This window comes from Mercenaria mercenaria, chromosome 1 (assembly GCF_021730395.1).
Source record: "Mercenaria mercenaria strain notata chromosome 1, MADL_Memer_1, whole genome shotgun sequence".
Lineage (NCBI taxonomy): Eukaryota > Metazoa > Mollusca > Bivalvia > Venerida > Veneridae > Mercenaria > Mercenaria mercenaria.
The window spans coordinates 112,833,492-112,856,500 of record NC_069361.1 but is presented as its reverse complement, the minus strand read 5'-3'; the positions used below and the strand labels follow the sequence as shown (position 1 = coordinate 112,856,500).

The window sequence follows — 23,009 nt, the reverse complement described above, 5'->3', positions numbered from 1 at the left end:
TACAGAAGGGATTTGATTCAAACTTAAAATAGTTTTACCACATCATCTACCACCAGGGCTCCGGAAATTTTGATAACTCAATCGGTCCGAAACGAAAATCCAGACATCGGCGCTACCCCACCCACCGCATTCCCAATATTACATATTTTGTAAAACGTGATAGGGTAAAGAAATAAGCATGTCATGCATTAAAACTGAGTTACCAGTCACCGCGCGTTACCATACAATGAAGACAGGTATTCAGTGTTATGTGTGATCGTTACTTTGTTTAAATTTCGATTTTTTCCCGAGATAATACGAGGCATTGACATCGTGTGCGTAACTAGTCTAAAAGCCAACGCACGTGACTTCGATACCGTATACACGGCAGATACTTTGTAATGCTCTTTCTTTGACGGAATTCTATAAAATACAATGCGTCAAAGTGAGTTACACGACACATATTCTCTGCTAAACAGCCTCAGTATTTAAAGAATACTCTGCCGCGGACCGAATGTGTACGTTATTTGAACGCTGAGATCGATTTTCCTGCATGTGTAGTACCAAAACGTCACGCGGGTTGGCCACGGATATTTCATTTCACTTACGTTGTACTTCAATAAGCAACTACATTTTATAAAGTTATATGTTCTCTTCTGATGTAAACAAAATTTCATTTTGAAACTTTTTTTAAAAGACCGATTTGATAAACAGTGCCACTCCGGTTTTCTTTATCATTTGTGGTTGCCCGTCCATTTTTTTCTTTTTTGTACAGTCGGGTTGCAAAGACGATTTTCTGCATTTGTTTCAACTGGAGCCCCAGCAAATGAATCATGTAATTTTTTCAAATCAAGTAATAATAAAAATTATTTTTATCAGTTTTCCATGTGATGTCTCATTAAATCAAAGACCCATAATGTACAATTATAGCTCTTTGATTAAATGCAGCGACCATTTGTTTGTTACCATGATCAAACATAGCCTTTTGAAATAAACCATCCGTCGGATTCTAAATAAAAGAAGTGGATCCCCGTCGAAATGATTTGGATCCAGTCAGAAACGTTAGGAAACCAGTCAAAAATGTTTAATACACCGCAGTCGGCTGTCTGCAAACATTAAAGGATGTGCCGCGCGAGCACTGATTGCTTCACGCGCTAATTACGGACCGATAATCAAAGTGACAATCAGACCGATTGACACGTTTATTGATTATCTGAAGGTGCGACCAACAATTTCCTACTTGGCAGGTGATCGTGTATTGAGATATCAGACCGAAATTTATACTTTTCTCCATTTTTACGGGACCGATTTTTTTCGTTTTTTCACTTCACGTATCGGTCTGAAAAGTCAAAAATCGGTCCAAAACCGACAAACCGGCAAATTTCCGAAGCCCTGTCTACCACATCATATGACACAAGGACTATAACTCTTGCATTAATATTTCATGAAGTATGTCCCCTTTTTACGTAGAATTTCAGGTTTATTGTGGTGCACTTTTCACTATATCTTTGTTATTACTTAATGAAATTAATTAAATCTTAAATAAGCTCTTCCACATAATCCTTCTCCTCATATGGCACAAGGTCAGTGACTCTGGTGCAAATATCTCATGAATTATATCCTCTATAACCCTTATCATGGTGAACATGATTGATTCTGTCTTTGCAACTAGTGTAGATCATGATCAACCTGCACATCCATTCAGTCTGATCATGATCTGCACAGTTCACTATTCAGTCAGCATCTTTTTGGTAAGCACCCCTTTTAACAGTTAATGGCACTGTCCAAATTGAAAGATTGACAAGTTCATAATTATAGAAATTTAACAGGATAAGGAATAACATTTTACTTAGAATATCAGTTTAATTTTGATGCTTTTTCACCATATCTCTGTTGTTACTAAATGGATTTAATTAAAGATAAAATGATTGTTCCACATCTTCAACCACATAATACAATACCATGGTGTATGATCAATCCTATATTTTTGGTACAAAACTTGCGGTGCTTTCACTTTTTGGTATAAGCAACGAACTTTTACGTACAAAAAATGTAAACATGCTACGGAGCAGGAGGCGAGTACGTGGAAAAATACGATTTTAGAGACGTAAGTTGATTTTACTTATGTTATCACGGAACTTAAGTAACTTCTAAGCTTCCACCTGCATGAAAACGAAATGAAAAGCTTCAGCAGTTTTCGCTAAATAATCGTTACAGTTTGAGTACTGCTGTACAAATGACGCAAAAGTAAATCGTTTATTGCAATCCTTTTACAGATTCGTGATGTTTTGAGCACAATTTCGTACAGATATATTAAAATTTTATCCGTAGAAACAGTAAAAGAAAAGAAACCATTTTTTAAAATCAATTTATACTCTTAAAAACACGATTTCATCAAAAAATAAAGCACCTATATTTTACGTATAACACTGAACTGAGGCACCTCCGTTATTTTCCAAAATTTTAATGTAATATTTAGCAAATATGTTTTGTTTTTTCAGTGCCAAGACTGGTAAGCGGCGTTCATCGCTACTTTGGCTCCATACGCCAAAACGAAGATCATTGACAGACCGTGTAGATGTGGTAACTTAGAAAAACGCAGCTACGCTCTCCCTTGTACCGCTGCTTATCACACTATTTACAGAGTTAGATCTACTGTATGAAACACAAATATAGTCCGTGCATTTAGAATGCTAGTAAATGATTTGTTTAATAGACACTTTGTGTTGAAGAAACTAATTGTGCTGAGGGTACCAGTATTCTTAAACCTTGTGAAAATGTCGTTTCAAAGTTACGTAAAAAATCTTGACATTAACCTGTTGCAGAGGTGAATGTGAGTGTAAGGAAGGACAACTGCGTGGCGACTGCGCGATATAAGCTGTGGAAGGCGAAGGGCAACAATTTAATTTAAATGTCATGTAACAGGATTACGCAAACCTTTTCTGTAAATTAGATGTTTCAGACGAGGCAGTCATGGTTTAGCCGTAATATGTACCATATACGCTGGTGTTCAAGCGAGAGATTCGGTCAGGAAATGTATCTTGTATTTCTTGTATTATATTAAGCATTCATACTCTATATGAACCCAGTATACATAACAAACAGACTGTGTCACCAAAGGACGAGTTTGAAAAATAGCCTATTTTGCTATTTGAGAAGTTTACATTATGTAATGGCAGTGGCTAGGGTCACGGTACCGATTCTGTGATTACCGAAGCTCCGTATCTCCAGATAACCCCATGAGGACAGGCTAGGATTGCGGAAGTATTTATGAGACATGAAATGTATACGTAAATATATACATTTATGTTGTTGTTAGCTTACTTATTTTACTTAAAATAGCGAGTTACATGTCTGCCGTTGAATTCTTCATTATCTGTTCGCCATTTTTGATTAAACCATTGCATGGAGGAAATATCGTTGTCATTCTCGAATGATTTAAGCTCAAAACATGGTAAATAAAACGCCTTTTTTTCGTCATTGCCTTTTTCATTAAGGAATTTTTTATTAACTTTAAGCATGTTTTAACGTAAATTTCATGCTCATAAACTCTTAGCCTTTCCTCATACATTTGTATATATAGGTTTACACTGCCTTATGTAAACAACTGTTCAATAGCAAAGCTTGTATGTAGATCGGGGAGAACATTTTTAGCCCCAAAAAGGACTATTAAGTTAATCAATGTGATCATGAAAATTTGTATAATGTATACTAATACAACTGAAATACAACATTGTATTATTTGTTCTCGATTGCGATTCAAGATAGATAAATTGAGAGAGTGTGTGTGTGTTCGGGTTTAACGTCTTTTTCAACACTTTTTCAGTTATATAAACGACGGTGTCTACTTGTAGCAGTGAGCACAGTGCCCAACTTTATAGTGTTACCTCACTGGAATATCAAGCCGTAGACACGTGGCATAATACCCCACCCAGTCACATTATACTGACACCGGGCTGACCAGTCCTAGCACTATCCCCTTAATGCTGAGCGCCAAACGAGGAAGCTGCTAGTACTATTTTTATGTCTTTGGTATGACGCGGCCCGGAATCGAACCCACGACCTCCCGCACTCGAAGCGGACGTTCTACCACTAGGCTACCGAGGCGGTTAAAATTTACAGAGAGGGAGAGAGAGAAAGAGAGAGAGAGAGAGAGAGAGAGAGAGAGAAAGAGAGATCGCTATATCTACATTTACTCAGATACACCCAATGAACACACATACAAAGTTTGCGTCTCCTTTGACCTAGCGTCCGCCTTCAGAGCGGGAGATCGAAGTTCGAATCCCGTCAGGCCGCCTGACCTACAAGGATAGGATTCGGGAGGTAATGCGCACAGAGAAAATGTGTCTCATAGTCCAAATTTGACTTGACCATTCAATAAGTCGACACTATAATAAACAAAGTCGTATACAAAAATTAAAAACTGGCACGCGCATGTATTGACAAATAGGCCTATATGCCGAAGGATAAAGGAAGGATTTTTCCAGCCAGAAACAGTCGCCCCTCACAAATACCTCCCAAAATTAATGTTTCCTAAGCTCTGGGACGAAATATTTGTGGCATAATATAGGTGCCTTTATACAAAAAATATAGTTGACTTACTAAAAACTAAATTTTGCAAGATTTTTGCATTTGCGAGAAGCTATTTCCGCTATTTTTATGTATAAACAGCATTCTAATATTAAATACCATATAATTAAACATCCGAACAATACCAAAATACCAAGATTCGTATTTTAAATGCATTTTCAACACACATGTTACCTTCCTCTGCTATGACATGAAACTGAAAACACATTTTATTTCATACATTGGATACAAAGTTTGGCAAAATACTGTGTCTATTACATTTTTACATCTTCGATTTGTTCCGTAAAACCATCCACGATATGAAATAAAGACGAATTTAAGAATAAAGGGATGATAAATAAGGTCACTACATTTCCGACTTATCTTGTTTATCCATGGCTAATAGGAAAAGTTAGGTGCTTGTACGCACCAGTGAGTTGAAGACGCGACTTTTATACCAACAATATAGGATTGATCATACACCGTGAATACAAGGTCCATTATGCTGGGACCAATATGTTATGAGTTATGTCCCCTTTTTACTAATAGAATTTCAGGTTCAAGTTGTAATGCACTTTTGCTGTGTCTAAGTCAGTACTCCTGACCAATCAAATGAACATGTTTCAGCAAAGTATATAACAGTAGATTGTTTACTTTCAGGAAAATGGAGTGACTAGGGCTGAGGAGATGTTACATAAAGTCCAGTCAGACAGTCAGTCACTGGATGATCTTTTAATCTCTCTTGATGATGGTGTGTGATTATTACATTATTTTATTAAAAAATTAGCATCACCTAGTGGTATCACTAAGAGTTTTTGCATACTTTGATTTTTGTAATGTAACACCAGTAGCAAGTAAAATATCAAACAGTGGACTTTATGTCTAACAGTTTAGAATGAATGAATGACAGACGTTCTTAGTCATATTACTGATTGACAGCTAATGCTGATGACCTTGTGTTATGCAGAGATGTATTTAGTTTGTACTGTTATTTTTAGCTCACATGAGCCAAAGGCTCAGGGTGAGCTGTTGTGAGCACTCACTGTCCGGCGTCCGTTGTCCGTCCGTAAACTTTTCCTTTAAACGCCATCTCCTCATAAACCGCTAGGCCAATTTAATCCAAACTTCACAGGAATGTTCCTTGGGTGAAGCTCTACAAAAATTATTCAAAGAATTGAATTCCATGCAGAACTCTGGTTGCCATGGTAACAGAAAGGAAAAACTTTAAAAAATTTCTTCTCAAAAACCAGAAGCCATAGAGCTTAGATATTTGGTGTGAAGCATTGCCTAGTGGACCTCTACCAAGTTTGTTCAAATCATGACCCCGGGGTCAAAAATTACCCAGCCCGAGGGGTCATATGATTTTACATAGGAAAATCTTAAAAAATCTTCTTCTCAAAAACCAGAAGCCCTAGAGCTTAGATATTTGACATGTAGCATTGCCTAGTGGACCTCTACTAAAGTTGTTCAAATCATGACCCCAGGGGTCACTTGATTTTACATAGATTTCTATAGGAAAATCTTCAAAAAAAACCCAAAAAAAACCCCCAGAAGGCCTAGAGCTTAGATATTTGACATGTCGCATCGCCTAGTGGACCTCTACAAAATTTGTTCAAATTATGACCCCCAGGATCAAAATTGACCCCGCCCCAGGGGTCACTTGATTTTACATAGGAAAATCTTCAAAAATTTTCTAAAAATAAACCAGAAGGCCTACAGGGTTCGAATTTAAGCTCGCATACTCGCGAAATGCGAGTGCAAATTTCAAACTGCGAGGTGAGATTTCAGACACCAGCAGTTTTTTGCGAGTGAAAATTTTTGGCTGAATAATGTGCATTTCTAACGGTCGTCTCGATCTTACACTGTTCTTTCTTTAACAACTTGCGGTCATTGCAGCGCATTGTCATTTGCAGAACGAATTTCGGAGCACTCTTTCATCTTTCATCGTAAACGGAAGTTTACACTCGATACATGTCCCGTGCGCATGTCTTTTCAACTGCTGACAAGTACCTGCGCTAATTTTGATGATGTTTACCGCATCCGGTGGGTTTTTTGGTAATCTATAATAAGTTACTATTTACATAGCGCAGATACGATTGGCTTGACTCGTCACGTGGATGTTTGTGTTAATGTTGTAATAAAGTGACAAGTCGCGGAAAATGCAAGTTGTTTTTTCATTTAGCAAGTTAAAAAAAATACCACTTGCGAAAAAATGCAAGTAGAAAATCTGGCTAAATTCGAACCCTGGCCTAGATCTTAGATATTTGACATATAGCATTGCCTAGTAGACTTCTACAAAATTTGTTCAAATCATGACCCCAGGGGTCAAATTGACCCAGCCCCATGGGGTTACTTGATTGTACATAGAAAAATCTTCAAAATTTTCTAAAAACAAACCAGAAGGCCTAGAGCTTAGATATTTGATATGTAGCATTGCCTAGTGGACCTCTACAAAATTTGTTCAAATCTTGGCCCCCCAGGGTCAAATTGACCCAGCCCCAAGGGTTACTTGATTGTACATAGGGAAATCTTCATAAATTTGCTAAAAATAAACCAGAAGGCCTAGATCTTAGATATTTGATATGTAACATTGACTAGTAGACTTCTACAAACTTTGTTCAAATCATGACCCCCGGGGTAAAATTGGCCCCACCCCAGGGGTAACTTGATTGAACATCGGAAAATCTTCCAAAATGTTTTTAAAAATCATCAGTTTGACATTTGAAACATGTAGCTCATATTACTCAGGTGAGCGATCCAGTGTCATCATGACCCTCTTGTTTATTGATTGAAAGTCTTTGGAAAACTCTGAAATTGCTGAATTTTGGACAGAGTTAAAGCTCACAGTTTTTGCCATTCCCTTGCTGCTTAAAGGTTGAATATAAAAAATTTGGTGTAAATTATATTTATGTCTCCCCCAGGAGACATATTGTTTTTGCCCTGTCCGTCCGTCCGTCTGTCCGTCCGTCCGTCCGCCCATCCGTCCGTACGTCACACTTCATTTCCGAGCAATAACTGGAGAACCATTTGACCTAGAACCTTCAAACTTTATAGGGTTGTAGGGCTGCTGGAGTAGACGACCCCTATTGTTTTTGGGGTCACTCTGTCAAAGGTCAAGGTCACAGGGGCCTGAACATTGAAAACCATTTCCGATCAATAACTAGAGAACCACTTGACCCGGAATGTTGAAACTTCATAGGATGATTGGTCATGAAGAGTAGACGACCCCTATTGATTTTGGGGTCACTCTGTCAAAGGTCAAGGTCACAGGGGCCTGAACATTGAAAACCATTTCCGATCAATAACTAGAGAACCACTTCACCCAGAATGTTGAAACTTCATAGGATGATTGATCATGAAGAGTAGACAACCCCTATTGATTTTGGGGTCACTCCGTCAAAGGTCAAGGTCACAGGGGCCTGAACATTGAAAACCATTTCCGATCAATAACTCGAGAACCACTTCACCCAGAATGTTGAAACTTCATAGGATGATTGGTCATGCAGAGTAGATGACCCCTATTGATTTTGGGGTCACTCCATCAGAGGTCAAGGTCACAGGGGCCTGAACATGGAAAACCATTTCCGGTCAGTAACTTGAGAACCACTTGACCCAGAATGTTGAAACTTCATAGGATGATTGGTCATGCAAAGTAGATGACCCCTATTGATTTTGGGGTCACTCTGTGAAAGGTCAAGGCCACAGGGGCCTGAACATTGAAAACCATTTCCGGTCAGTAACTTGAGAACCACTTGACCCAGAATGTTGAAACTTCATAGGATGATTGGTCATGCAGAGTAGATGACCCCTAACGATTTTGGGGTCACTCTGTTAAAGGTCAAGGCCACAGGGGCCTGAACATGGAAAACCATTTCCGGTCAGTAACTTGAGAACCACTTGACCCAGAATGATGAAACTTCATAGGATGATTGGTCATGCAGAGTAGATGACCCCTAACGATTTTGGGGTCACTCTGTTAAAGGTCAAGGCCACAGGGGCCTGAACATGGAAAACCATTTCCAATCAATAACTTGAGAACCTCTCGACCCAGAATGTTGAAACTTCATAGGATGATTGTTCATACAGAGTAAATGACCCCTATTGTTTTTGGGGTCACTCCGTCAAAGGTCAAGGTCACAGGGGCCTGAACATTGATAACCAGTTCCGATCAATAACTTGAGAACCACTTGACCCAGAATGTTGAAACTTCATAGGATGATTGAACATGCAGAGTAGATGACCCTATTGATTTTGGAGTCAGTCAATGAAAGGTCAAGGTCACAGTGGCCTGTTCATGTAAAATCAATTTTTGGAAATAACTTGAGAACTACTTGACCTACAATGTTGAAACTTAATAGGATGATTGGACATGCAGAGTAGATGACCCCTATTTATTTTGAGGTCACTTGATCAAAGGTCAAGGTCACAGGAGCCTGAACAGTGACTTGAAAACCACTAGGCCAAGAGTGTTGAAATTTAGCGGGATGACTGGACATGCCAAGTAGATGATCCCTATTTGCAGCCAACCATCAGTGTCTCTTTGACTTTCGCTCCTGACCCCTATTGACTTCTTGCCTATAGGACTTTGCATTTGGGGAGACATGCGCTTTTTTACAAAAGCATTTTCTAGTTCATCAGTTTTTCCAGTTAGTAAGCTTATACTCCACAAAATACTTAATAAGAGAAACTTGGGCAGTTTTGACCAATTAAGAATGTTGGAAAAATTAGATTACATGTTTTGTTTAGAAGAAACTTTATGTTAACAAAGTCTATATACAGATTCTTCAGAGTACTCCAAAGATATCATTGCCAAGAAATCATTCCAGTTCACATAATGTAGTCTGGTAGAAAACTGGGGTCCACATACATTGCCAAGCTATAGACTGTTCTGTTATAATGAAGTGGTAGAGTGTCAATCTTCGGTGTGAAAGGTCCTGGGTTTGAGTCCCGGTCACAGCATAAATATTTGCACACTGTTACAGCATATATTAGAAGGTATCAGATGTGCTATATTTTTAGCAAACGATATAATGGACCATTGCTTAGCAATCAATATCACTGCTGAATACAAAATTAAATACACCTTTAAATAGAAAAGATCCAAAATATTATTTCCCTTTGATGTTTCTGCTCTACTGGTCCAGAAGGAGTTACATTTCCTTGATCACAAAAGTTTCTTTTATGTGAAAAATATTAAATGTGCAAATACTTTTTATTAGAACATTAAAAATACACTGGTATATCTGTTTTTGAGAGTTAAATGAACATCTTACGCATTTCAAAACTCTGTTATTTGAAAAATAAGTTACTGTCTCTACATCAACAATTTTATTTAATTAAAGTTGGACACACTTACCAAAATAGTCAGAGCCCTGCTTACTTTTGGGAAACTGACCTAGGGCCCTCAAGTCCGTTTATTTTCACTGCAGTTTAAGGACGAGGATTGTTTTCATAGCATGAAATGAGGGCCTTTATAATTATCAATGAAAATAGATTTAGAATAGTCTTAGACATCCTGTTTTCTCAGATCAGGTCTTTTGGTAACTTTTTATTAGCACGACTATTCAAGAATTCAAAGAATAGTCTAGCTATTCTACTCACCCTGGCATTGGCGTCGGATTCACACCTTGGTTAAAGTTTTGCATGCAAGTACATACAGCTATCATTTAAAGGCATATAGCTTTGAAACTTATTTTTTTCTTTTTCTAGGTCAGTTACCAACCTCACTGGGTCAAGTTCCATAACTCTGACATGTATTTTGAGCAAATTATGCCCCCTTTTGGACTTAGTAACTTGCATGTAAAATCCTGGTTAAAGTTTTACATGCAAGTTACTATCTCCATAACTAATGCAGATATTGAATTGAAACTTCACATGTGTATTTGGGGTTATAAAACTAGTTGATAGCATCAAATTCCATAACTCTGACCTGCATTTTGGCCAAATTATGCCCCCTTTTGGACTTGGAAAATCCTGATTAAAGTTTTGCGTGCAAGTACATACAGCTATTACTAAATGGCATATAGATTTGAAACTTATTTTTTCTTTTTCTAGATCAATTACCAACCTCACTGACTCAAGTCCCATAACTCTGACATATATTTTGTGCAAATTATGCCCCTTTTTGGACATAGAAAATTCTGGTTAAAGTTTTACATACAAGTTACTATCTCCAAATCTAATGCAGATATTGAACTGAAACTTCACATGTGCCTTCGGGGTTATAAAACTAGTTGATAGCTTCAAGTCCCATAACTCTGACCTGCATTTTGGCCAAATTATGCCCCAATTGGACTTAGAAAACTTATTTTTTCGTTTTCTAGATCAATTACCAACCTCACTGGATCAAGTCCCATAACTCTGACATGTATTTTGGGCAAATTATATCCCCTTTTGGACTTAGAAAATTCTGGTTGAAGTTTTGCGTGCAAGTTACTATCTGCAGAACAAATGCAGATATTAAGTTGAAACTTCACATGTGCCTTCGGGGTTATAAAACTAGTTGAAAGCATCAAGTCTCATAACTCTGACATGCATTTTGGTCAAATTATGTCCCCTTTTGAACTTAAAACTCTTAAGATATGTTAACAGTTTAAGTAATATTTTCCTGCTTCTGAGACAATATTTCGAATAGTCGAGCATTGGCTGTCTTATGGACAGCTCTTGTTTTGTTTAGATTCTTATTAACAGCTCTTGAAAATGTATTTGCTTAGACAGCTTATACTTAAATAATGTTATGTTTAGATGCAGGCTTGCTATTAAGACCAAACTATTCAAACCTCTTTAAAGAAAATTTAGCACAACATTAATTTGAGCCGCACCACAAGAAAACCAACATAGTGCATTTGCGACCAGCATGGATCCAGACCAGCCTGCGCATCCATGCAGTCTAGTCAGGATCCATGCTGTTCACTAACAGTTTCTCTAATTGCAATAAGCTTTGAAAGCGAACAGCATAGATCCTGACCAGACTGCGCGGATGCGCAGGCTGGTCTGGATCCATGCTGGTCGCAAATGCACTATGTTGGTTTTCTCATAGTGCAGCTCATTTTAAGATAAAATTGATAACATTTATATAGTCAAACACAAAGGAATCATGTTGACCCCCTAAACAATTTCTGTGGGAAGTGTGTGAAATCCTTGGTTTTAGTCTGTTTTGTTCTTGTGTCTTATGGAGTCCAGAAAACACATTTCAGATTTGGAGAGCCTGGAAAGAAATGATCAGCTGTTAGAGGAACTTCAATCAAGGGAAGAAAAGTTGAACAGGTATGAACAGTTCAGCTATTTCAGAAGTTACATTTCAGTGGAAAAATAATAGTCTTATTTTATTTTATTTTTTAACTTCGAAATTAACAAATTTATGTTCCTATGAAATGGCATTATTATTTAAACACCATGAAATTTTGTGGAATAAAATTATTGCACAGTAATGTTAGTTGCCTTCATCCGTGGCAATTCTGTTGGAGGGTAAGTGTTAATTCTTGATCCATTGTTTCCTTTAGTACAATGCATGAAACATATAAATTCATTGAATGTTGTAAAACATTCATCACACAAAAATTTCACACTTTACAATATATAAGACTGACTTTAAATGAAATTGGTGATTTGTATTTCAATGGCACAGGCAGGTGCTAACTGCCGTGCTTGTATGAGCTACATTCACATGAAAGAATGCTGAAATTGCAAACAAAATTATTCTGTTGCCATTGTTATTACTAGACTAACATAATTTAAAATATAGGCAGTTTCTAATAGCCCATTAACATAAAATTTCAGTGAGATGGAAAAACTTACTGTTGCTTTACGAGAAAAGTCGACGGAAGAGCATGAATTACTTACACAAATACAGTGCCAGTCCCAGAAAGAAACAACTGATGAAGTTAAAAATCAGTTGATGCAGGAAATATTGGCACATCTCATGTAAGCTATGTTTATGAAACATTTGAATATAAAAACTCTTTTCCTCTTTGCATGACTGTGTAGACTTGTGTTAGTTACTTTCAAAGAACAAAGCACACAAATAAATACTTGTGACATCAGTGGGTGAAAAGAAAGCTTTCTTAGAAATATAATCTTAATAAGAACAATGTTGCAAACTTTTTAGAGCAAACAACATTTAGGACATGGAAATGTGGCAGTTGTATACAAATTACTACTGAGTGGGTAATTTACACTTGACAAACTCAAACTGCAAACAAATTATCTGATTTTCTAGAGAGTTATTTGTTGCACAGAGATTTGGCACTGACAAGAGGTTCTTCTGTAATATATGTGCAAATAATAGTTTAATCTTAGAGTTAATGGGACCCTCCATGGCCAAGTGGTTAAGGCAGCTGACTTTGCATCACTTTTTCCCTCACTGATGTTAGATAGTAGATCATCTTCATGTGAAGAAACCATCCAACTTGCTTAGGAAAGGCCAGAGGTTCTACCAATGTGCCTGCCCATGCTTTAAAAACAGCCAGTTCATGTACCTATAAAATAGCCTATTTTTGGGTTGAAACAACAAATTTTATGCCCATGAATTTAAATGATTTTACGGAATATTGATTAAAATGTTGCTATTTTATTATATTGGTACAGCTGTTGTGAATGGAATCTGGATGAGTTTGAGGAAGACTTTGTAGTATTTACATTCCTGGATGATAAAGTAGAACTACATGTTGACTTCCTACTTGGTGCTAAAGAAAAGCAGATAAGCAATATTTCCTTGAGGTTATTAAAATCATCAGCAGGTAGGTCACCTTACTAGGAAGTTAAATAAATTTCTGTGTGAGCCAAATTCTTTTACCAACAAGAATGTTATAATGAATACAATCATTGTCTTTTAAGGTGGACATTTTTGGAAAACTGAAATCATAAAGCTGTTTATCTGTTACAAAAGTTGTTACTTTTTCTTTTATTGCTGCTTATTGGGATATCAGTGACTTTTCTGCATGTGATGAAGGGCTGTTTTTATACTTTCACAAAATGAGTTTGAAGGGGGTAAAAGGGAACCATTATGTGGCCAGTCAGTCTGTTGCCAAAAAAAATGTTGCACAAACTTCTTCCACACTATTAAGGAATTCCAATGAAACTTCATATTATATAATCAGCATGAACTGTAGATGTGCCAAACACATTTTTAATGGTTTGATCCAAGCATTGTAGAGTTTAGAGCCATATATCCTTTGACTAAGTGGTCTTGGGGAATATTAATCACTCTAAGGGATAGCTCTAGCTTAAACTGATAAAATGATCTTGCAAAATGGGATCTGATATTATAATGTGGTATAGAATGATATAATATTTGATAAATTTTATTTTAGATAATGTATTCTTTGAGGACAAGGTAGCTTTTGCATTTATATTGGAAGGAATCAATACTGACAGTCTGAAACAGAGATTTACAACATTCTCCTCTCTTCCAAAGGTTTGTGCATTTCTGAAATTTCTTTGTATGATTTAATATACTAGGATTTGAGGAAACTACCACATAAAATATATATAGCTTGATGTAAACATCATTAGTCAAATTAGTTTTAATTTTTAAATATAGAATAACCCCTGTTATACATAATATCTAAAAAACAAAACGTTTTCAAGTTTTTTTAGCCCAGCAACACTTGTTGAATGTAGACTCGCATTTAATAAAAGAAGTCATGCAATCATTTTTGTTTCTTTCAGTTATTACATGAAGTTTCTGTGTCTATCAATGAGATAAGAATGTTCTGCAAGGATCTCGAAGAAGTCCATACATACAATGTGCTCAAGTTTGAAAATAACAGGTAAGTATTTTAGCATATAGACTGTGCTATTCCTTCTGACATATGAGGAAGCTCTCCAGCAGGCTTTGGAAGTTAGGTGGTTTTTACCAAGTACCTACTTGTTTCTGCCATAATGCCTGTTGATGGTACCAGAGGTCATCATCTGCCATTATACTGTGTGGCCAAGTAGTTGTATGACAGACTGTAATTTCATTTGTTTGGATGAGATTTAAAACTTAATACAAGCAAAATAAGCATGAAAATGATTAAATGCTGATAAAATGAAACCAAATAAAGACTGTATTTGATCTTCCTTCTTATTATTAATTGCAGCGGTAATGTAAAGCATTATGGAAAAAAAAATGATTATGGAAATAGAGTTCTTTCTTCTTAATCACCTTAGAAAGTGGTCAGAGCTGTTATCATTATATTGTTTTGAATAAGACATGGCATTAGTTCAAGAATGTTTTATCTTTTAATCATCATAGGGTCATCCGAAAGATATGGAATATATTTTACCTATTTGGCAATATCTGCCCAGTGTTCTTCACATTATTTAGTAGCTGGTATATATGAAGGATCTACAAATCAAGGTCTATCTTATCTCCAGGGTTTTGACCCAACAATTCAATAATTTGCATGTGCAAGCCCCCTTCACCGTCTGCTACAGATAAAATGGTCCCTGCCCTGTTTTAGAATGAAGATATACAGATTAGTGTTTATTTTGCCGCCTACAGATAAAATGGCCCTGTGTCCTGTTTTAGAATGAAGATATACAGATTAGTGTTTATTTTGCTGCCTACAGATAGAATGGTCGTTGTCCTGTTTTAGAATGAAGATATACAGATTAGTTGGTCGTTGTCCTGTTTTAGAATGAAGATATACAGATTAGTGTTTATTTTGCTGCCTACAGATAAAATGGTCGTTGCCCTGTTTTAGAATGAAGATATACAGATTAGTGTTTATTTTGCTGCCTACAGATAGAATGGTCATTGCCCTGTTTTAGAATGAAGATATACAGATTAGTGTTTATTTTGCTGCCTACAGATAAAATGGTCCTTGTTATTAATCCCCTACCACTAATGGTGGGGAGTTATAGGAATGGTCTCTGTCCTTCTGTCTGTACGTAACACTTTCTTGTCCACTTCATATCTCCTAAACCCCTTGAAGGATTTTCATGAAACTTGGGTCAAATGATCACCTCATCAAGACGATGTGCAGAACCCATGAGTCAGCCTTGTCGACTAAAGTTCAAGGTCACAACTCAAGGTCAAAGGTTTTAACCTTCCATTTTGTGTCCTCTCTACATCTCCTAAACCCCTTGAAGGATTTTCATGAAACTTGGGTCAGATGATCACCTCATCAAGACGATGTGCAGAACCCATGAGTCAGCCTTGTCGACTAAAGGTCAAGGTCACAACTCAAGGTCAAAGGTTTTAACCTTCCATTTTGTGTCCTCTCTACATCTCCTAAACCCCTTGAAGGAATTTTATAAAACTTGGGTCAGATGATCACCTCATCAAGACGATGTGCAGAACCCATGAGTCAGCCATGCCAGCTCAAGGTCAAGGTCACAACTTAGGGTGAAAGGTTTGAGCCTTCCATTTTGTGTCCGCTCTATATCTCCTAAACCCCTTGAAGGATTTTCATCAAACTTGGGTCAAATGATCACCTCATCAAGGCAATGTGCAGAAGTTATGAGTCAGCCAAGCCGGCTCAAGGTCAAGGTCACAACTGAGGTCAAAGGTTTGAGCCTTCCATTTTGTGTCTGCTCTGTATGCCCTAATTCACTTAAAGGATTCATATGAAACTTGAGTCAAATGATCACCTCATCAAGGCGATGTGCAGAACTTATGAGTCAGCCATGCCAGCTCAAGGTCAAGGTCACAACTCAAGGTCAAAGGTTTTAGCCTTCCATTTCGTGTCCGCTCTATATCTCCTAAACCCCTTGAAGGAATTTTATAAAACTTGGGTCAAATGATCACCTCATCAAGACGATTTGCAGAACTTATGAGTCAGCCATGCCGGCTCAAGGTCAAGGTCACAACTTAGGGTCAAAGGTTTGAGCCTTCCATTTTGTGTCAACTCTGTATCTAGTAAACCCCTTGAAGGATTTTCATTAAACTTGGGTCAAATGATCACCTCATCAAGAACTCGTGAGTCAACCATGTCAACTCAAGGTCAAGGTCACAACTCAAGGTCAAAGGTTTGAGCTCTGTATCTCCTAAACCCCTTGAAGGATTTTCATGAAACTTGGGTCACATGATCACCTCATCAAGACATTGTGCAGAATTCATGAGTCAGTCATGTCAGTTCAAGGTCAAGGTCACAGCTAAAGGTCAAAGGTTTACCCTTTCACTATTCATAGCAGTGGCGGGGGAATTAGCTGTCTTTCAGACTGCTTGTCTGGTTTTAGAATAAAGATAATTTAATATACAGATTAGTGTTTATTTTGCCGCCTACAGGTAAATGGTCGTTGCCCTGTTTTAGAATGAAGATATACAGATTAGTGTTTATTTTGCTGCCTACAGATAAAATGGTCCTTGTCTGGTTTTAGAATGAAGATATACAGATTAGTGTTTATTTTGCCGCCTACAGATAAATGGTTGTTGCCCTGTTTTAGAATGAAGATATAAAGATTAGTGTTTATTTTGCTGCCTACAGATAAAATGGTCGTCTGGTTTTAGAATGAAGATATACAGATTAGTGTTTATTTTGCCGCCTACAGATAGAATGGTCCTTGTCCTGTTTTAGAATGAAGATATACAGATTAGTGTTTATTTTGCTGCCTACAGTTAAAATGGTCCCTGCCCTGTTTTAGAATGAAGATATACAGATTAATGTTTATATTTACACCAATTAACTATTTCCTGGTGGGTTTATGGCCTTTACAGTTTCAAATAGCTGCAAACATACTGATGTATCTGAATACTTTGACATTGCTGCTTATTTTATTTCAGTATACATATAGAGCTGTGGGATAGAGATACCATGGATTTTATCAAAACCAGCTTCAAATTTAACCCCAGTCATCCTCTTACAAGCCATGTAGAGACTAGTGTTACTGTACGATTTGGAAAACTAAAGTAAGCGTTTAGACACCATTCTTTTTTATTTAGAAGTCAAGCTTGACAGTGTTGTTTTGGGATTATTATTGTAACAATATGATCTTCATTAACAACACATGCAGAAGAAAATCAGTTTACTAAAGCATTTTTTTTTCTTTCCCACAGATATGCTCATGTGTAAAGTAACATTTCCAGAGGACAAAACCTCTATACAACAAGTTGTAGTATTTTCAGCAGTGTCACTCTAGATAGTAGAATGTAGTGTCAGCTTCTAGTTCAGGAGGCTACATCATACCAATGACATGAAAAATGGTACCAGTAGCTCCCTTGCTCGGTGCTGCGCATTTAAAAAGAAACTTCTCTTACACCCTTATGGCAATGAATTCCATCAGGAATGATGTGTTGAAATTGATTACACAAGTTGTTAACTTGTTTGGCAATTGACCTAAATTAAATTACTGTAAACTAAAACAGATTTTAAGTGAAAGCTTGTCACTGCAGGTGATGATACTGTCGAACACTCATGGTAATTGGATAATCCTTAAAGCTTTATTACAAGACTATACCATTTATGTTTGTTGTGTCCATCAAACATTTGTATTTGGTTGCGTAAATGGGGCATATTATGTTTACAACATGCTTTGATCTCAGCCTTGATTGTGATCTGGGACTTGGCAGAAAGTTGACTAGACTTACTATCAAGAGATAAAATATCAACCTTGCTGCTACAATGCCATGCCAAATTAAAGTTCACAAAACTATTGCAGCCATAGATATACATGCATTTCTAATTTTTTTATAAAGATTTATTTCTCATACTGTGATAATATCATTAATATGTATTTCTCAAAGTTATATACTGTTGATACATAAAACAAAGTACTATAAAATAACACTAACTTCATTCTTACAGGAGTTTCTGTTCATGTCTTCTCAGCTTTCAGAAGTAAACTAGTTAAAATTTGTTTAATCTGTTTTTATCGTTATAAAGTTCTTTTTTTTGCGCTTTATACATGCACACAAATTTAGCATATACAAAATTGCGTATAATTATTATGGTAAATTTTATTGTTACTGTAATGAAAATTAATAGAAACTGTTTAATTTTTCATAGTACCCATTTTGTGAATTTTTATATGCCCGAAGGGACATATTATGTTATTACTCCGGTGTCCGTCCGTCTGTTGGCAATTTCGTGTCCGCTCTGTAACTCTTGAACCCCTTGAAGGATTTCGAAGAAACTTGACACAAATGTTCACTTCATCAAGACGACATGCAGAGCGCATGTTTCGGATGGCTTGCTTCAAGGTCAAGGTCACACTTGGGGGTCAAAGGTCATTTCATGTCCGCTTTGTAACTCTTGAACTGCTTGAATGATTTCAAAGGAACTTGGCAAAAATGTACACCACATCGAGACGATGTGCAGAGTGCATGTTACGGATGGCTTGCTTCAAGGTCAGGGTCACTCTTAGGGGTCAAAGGTCATATGACTTTGTTTTTTGTGTATATTACTCTGCATTGTAGTGTTCTTGTTTTTATTTGGCAGATCCCTTTTTTATTCACTTACAATATTTTTTTTTAATTACTTCCCTTTTATGTTACTATAAGTAGCTTATTTTGTAACTTTTTTATTATTGGCCATAGGGAAAAACCAAAACCCCTTTTCTGTGGTACAACATGGATGGTACCTGCAATTTTTAGGTGTATTATGACATATCTATAACTGGTATGGATTTTTTTTGTGGACTTAAAAAATGTTTTTCTGAATTTCTTCTTTTTGTTGTTCCAGTCATTTAGGCTTCAAGTCGAGTTCTTTAAATTTTGCTCCCATCCTCTGATATAACCCTTCGGGCATATATTGCCCTGCTTGGTGGAGCTCTTGCTGAATTCTGGAGAAATTTAGAAAGTTCTTAAGTACTTTAAGTGAACTCGGTATGAACTGTAGAAACTGGTTTCACTATTAAATTTTATTTATTTCAGATCATGTTACATTGAGGACAAGTTGAGGGACATTACACCAGGTCCAAGATATCTCTCCAGGCTGATACAGTCTGTGAACTTTAACCAGTTTAAGAACGATACCAGCATGGAATCATAGCAATACAGTTACAGCATGATGCACAAGCTTGTAATAAAAGTTTAGGCAGCCTAAAAAGTGTAATTTATTTTTCAAGAGACATCGGGTTCAGTAGAATATTCTGTTTCAACACTGCTTTATGCAGACTGATTTTAGACTTTAAAATACTTGCATGTTATTATTGCTATGAAAAGTAACTTTATACATAAAAATGTATTAATCATACTGATGTGATGAAATGTCAGTTACTGCAAAAGTTATGCAAAGATGCAAGATTTCAAATATTTTTTTATTTTAAATTCAAATTTTCCCAAATATTGTTAATGAAGGATATTAATGGCTTATTTTAGTATGGAAAATCAAATAAGTTAACATTTTTGTAAAATGATGAGAGATGAAAACATCTATGGTGTAAAAAAAATGTTTTTATGTCCTTAATTTATGCTCATGTATACAGAGACTGTGTAATATTAAATGCCCATGTGTACAGAGTAAATGTAACATTTACTTGAAATGAAATAGCAAATGCTCTGCTTTAATTGTTGTCAAATGAAATTATGTACAAATTCTTTAATGTTGGACAAGAACTCCCATTTATTCAAGTCAGCAGCCATACCTTAGCAGGATGATAAATTTCTTAATGTGTCAAAACTGTATTTAGAGCACATGTTAAGGAAGCTTCCTCAAGATCTACACCAAAATATTCATATTTTGAAATTGGAAAGTTTTATTATATACATGTATTATTAAAGGGCACAAAGTTATATTAACTAAATTCAGGTTGGTGCAAGTTGTAATGGTCAGCTTGGCTTATTGTTTAACATCAGGATTTTCTTGCGACTTGGGAACTTTACACATCCTACAGATTATGCACAAATTGTTGAATAAAACGCAGACTATTCACATTGAATACTACCACTTTATCATGATCTGATCTCTTTTATTTACTTTTCAGATGAGTGATTTTTATACGCCGGTCTCTGAAAGAGCCTGGTGTATTATGTGAACACCCGTGGTGGGCGGGCGGCATCCAAAAGCTTGTCCGCTCTCTTAGTTAAACAGTTTTTTCACCAAACTTGGTGATAATGTTTGTGGGCATAATATCTCAGCCAGGTTTGAGAACCAGCAAAATCGCCCCAGGCACTCAAAATCTGCAATTCTAGCCTTCTTCGCCCTCCAAGTCGAACAGTTTTCATCCAATCTTCACCAAACTTGGTGACAATGTTTGTGGGCATAATATCTCAGCCAAGTTTGATAACCAGCCAAATCGCCCCAGGCACTCTCGGATTATGGCCCTTGAATTTCTCGAAAAACTACGAATTTAGCCTTGTCCGCTCTCCAAGTCGAACAGTTTTCATCCGATCTTCACCAGACTTGGTGACAATGTTTTAGGGCATAATATCTCGGCCAAGTTCGATAAGCAGCAAAATTGCCCCAGGCAGTCTTGGGTTATCGCCCTTGAATTACTCAAAATCTGCAATTCTAGCCTTGTTTGCCCTCCAAGTCAAACAGTTTCATCCGATCTTCACCAAACTTGGTAACAATGTTTGTGGGCATGATATCTCAGCCAAGTTTGATAACCGGCCAAATTGCACTCTTGGATTATGGCCCCTGAATTACTTGAAAAACTGCAAATTTAGCCTTGTCTGCTCCCTAAGTCAAACAGTTTTCATCCGATCTTCAACAAACTTGCAATGTTTGTGGCATAATATCTAAACCAAGTTCGATAACCGACAAAATCGCCCCAGGCACTCTTGGATTATGGCCCTTGAATTTCTCGCAATCTGCCAATTTAGCATTGTCCGCTCTCTTTAGTCCAACAGTTTTCATCCGATCTTCACCGAACTTGCTGACAATGTTTGTGGGCATAATATCTCAGCCAAGTTCGATAACCAGCCAAATCGCCCCAGGCACCCTTGGATTATGGCCCTTGAAATAGACACTCTGTCACTCTTCTCTTATTTAAAGGAAAAGTAAACAAAAATTTGGAGTGATATTGCTATGAACCATTCGATGGATATATTAAATATTTAATTAATGTTCAATGTACAGCAACATTTAAATGCTAAATTGTTTTAATTATGAATATGCATTAAAAATATATGTACCAAAATGTGTGATTGTTCTTAAGCTTGACTTTGAAAACAGGGAGAGCTTGTGCACTTGTCCATTCATCAAAATCATGGTGAGCTTTTGTGACCGCTCAATGTCCGTCAACATTTTCTAAAAAATCTTCTTGAAAACCACTTGGCAGAATTACACCAAACTTCACAGGAATGATTCTTGGGTGGCCCCCTTTCAAAATTGTTCAAAGAATTGAATTCCATGCAGAACCGTAACCATGGCAACCGAAAGGAAAAACTTTAAAAATCTTCTTGTCCAAAACCACAGGGCCTAGGGCTTCGATATCTGGTGTGTAGCATCCTCTAGTGATCCTCTACCAAAATTGTTCAAATTATTCCCCTAGGGTCAAATATGGCCCCACCCTGGGGGTCACATGGTTTATATAGACTTATATAGGGAAAACTTTGAAAATCTTCTTGTACAAAACCACATGGCCTAGGGCTTTGATATTTGGTATCTAGTGGTCCTCTACCAAGATTGTTCAAATTATTCCCCTAGGGTCAAATATGGCCCCGCCCGGGGGTCCCAAATTTTACATAGACATAGGAAAAAAAGTTTACAAGTCTTCTTCTCTGAAACCAGAACACTTAGACCTTTGATATTTGGTTTGTAGCATTGTCTTATGGTCCTCAACCAAAATTGTTCAAATTGTACCCCTGGGGTGAAAAGAGGCCCTGCCCTGGGGGTCCCAAGTTTTATATAGACTTAATAGGAAAAAACTTCAAAAATCTTCTTGTCTGAAACCATATGACCTAGGCTTTTGATATTTGGTACGATGCATTGTCTAGTAGTCTACCAAACTTGTTCAAATTATGCCCCTGGGGTTAAAGAGGCCCCACCCTGGGGTTACTTAGTTATTATGCAAGTTATATAGGAAGAAATACTTGAAAAATTATCTGATCCTATTTCCAGGACTGTTTAATTATAATTACCTGATGACCCCCAAGTAATGATGTCACTTGACTGTGCCCTTGACCTACTTTCCTGTTTTTTTTAAGATACAGCCTTGAAATTTTGATGACATACACAGTTTTGCACACCAATCGGAAAACTGAATTTCATTAACCTACTGACTTTCTTAATATTTATCATCAGTTTGACATTTGAAACATGTAGCTCATATTACACAGGTGAGCGATCCAGGGTCATCATGACCCTCTTGTTGTATGTAAGCCACTGTCTCAGCAACCATTAGTTGGAATGGATTGAAACTTCACACACTTGTGTAAGGTTTCACAGTTTTAATAAAGTTACACCAATTTCATGCCCTCAAGTGTCGAAGATTTGGTAGGCATATAGTGTTGAACTGTCTGTCCATCAGTCACACTTTCTTGTGTACTCGATGTCTACAGTTTCCATCCATTGGAAATGAAACTTGCTGGGCTTGCTTTACCAGCATAAAGTGGACATGCGCCTATTTTGGGGACTTTCATGTTGATTTTT

The 23,009-nt window shown here is 36.9% G+C and overlaps 1 protein-coding gene across 2 annotated transcripts in view; it reads left to right on the top strand.

Moving 5' to 3' along the window:
• Window positions 1-20,365, top strand: part of LOC123526196 (uncharacterized) — a 76,856-nt gene extending 56,491 nt beyond the window's left edge. For both annotated transcript variants that reach the window (XM_053520793.1, XM_045305242.2), the window contains 8 exons: window positions 5,209-5,299; window positions 11,745-11,814; window positions 12,328-12,471; window positions 13,135-13,286; window positions 13,860-13,963; window positions 14,218-14,318; window positions 17,258-17,383; window positions 19,346-20,365. In XM_053520793.1, the coding sequence (XP_053376768.1) occupies window positions 5,209-5,299; window positions 11,745-11,814; window positions 12,328-12,471; window positions 13,135-13,286; window positions 13,860-13,963; window positions 14,218-14,318; window positions 17,258-17,383; window positions 19,346-19,463 (906 nt within the window). In that variant the 3' untranslated portion in view covers window positions 19,464-20,365. The remainder of the gene's footprint in view (window positions 1-5,208; window positions 5,300-11,744; window positions 11,815-12,327; window positions 12,472-13,134; window positions 13,287-13,859; window positions 13,964-14,217; window positions 14,319-17,257; window positions 17,384-19,345) is intronic.
• Window positions 20,366-23,009: the final 2,644 nt, after the last annotated feature.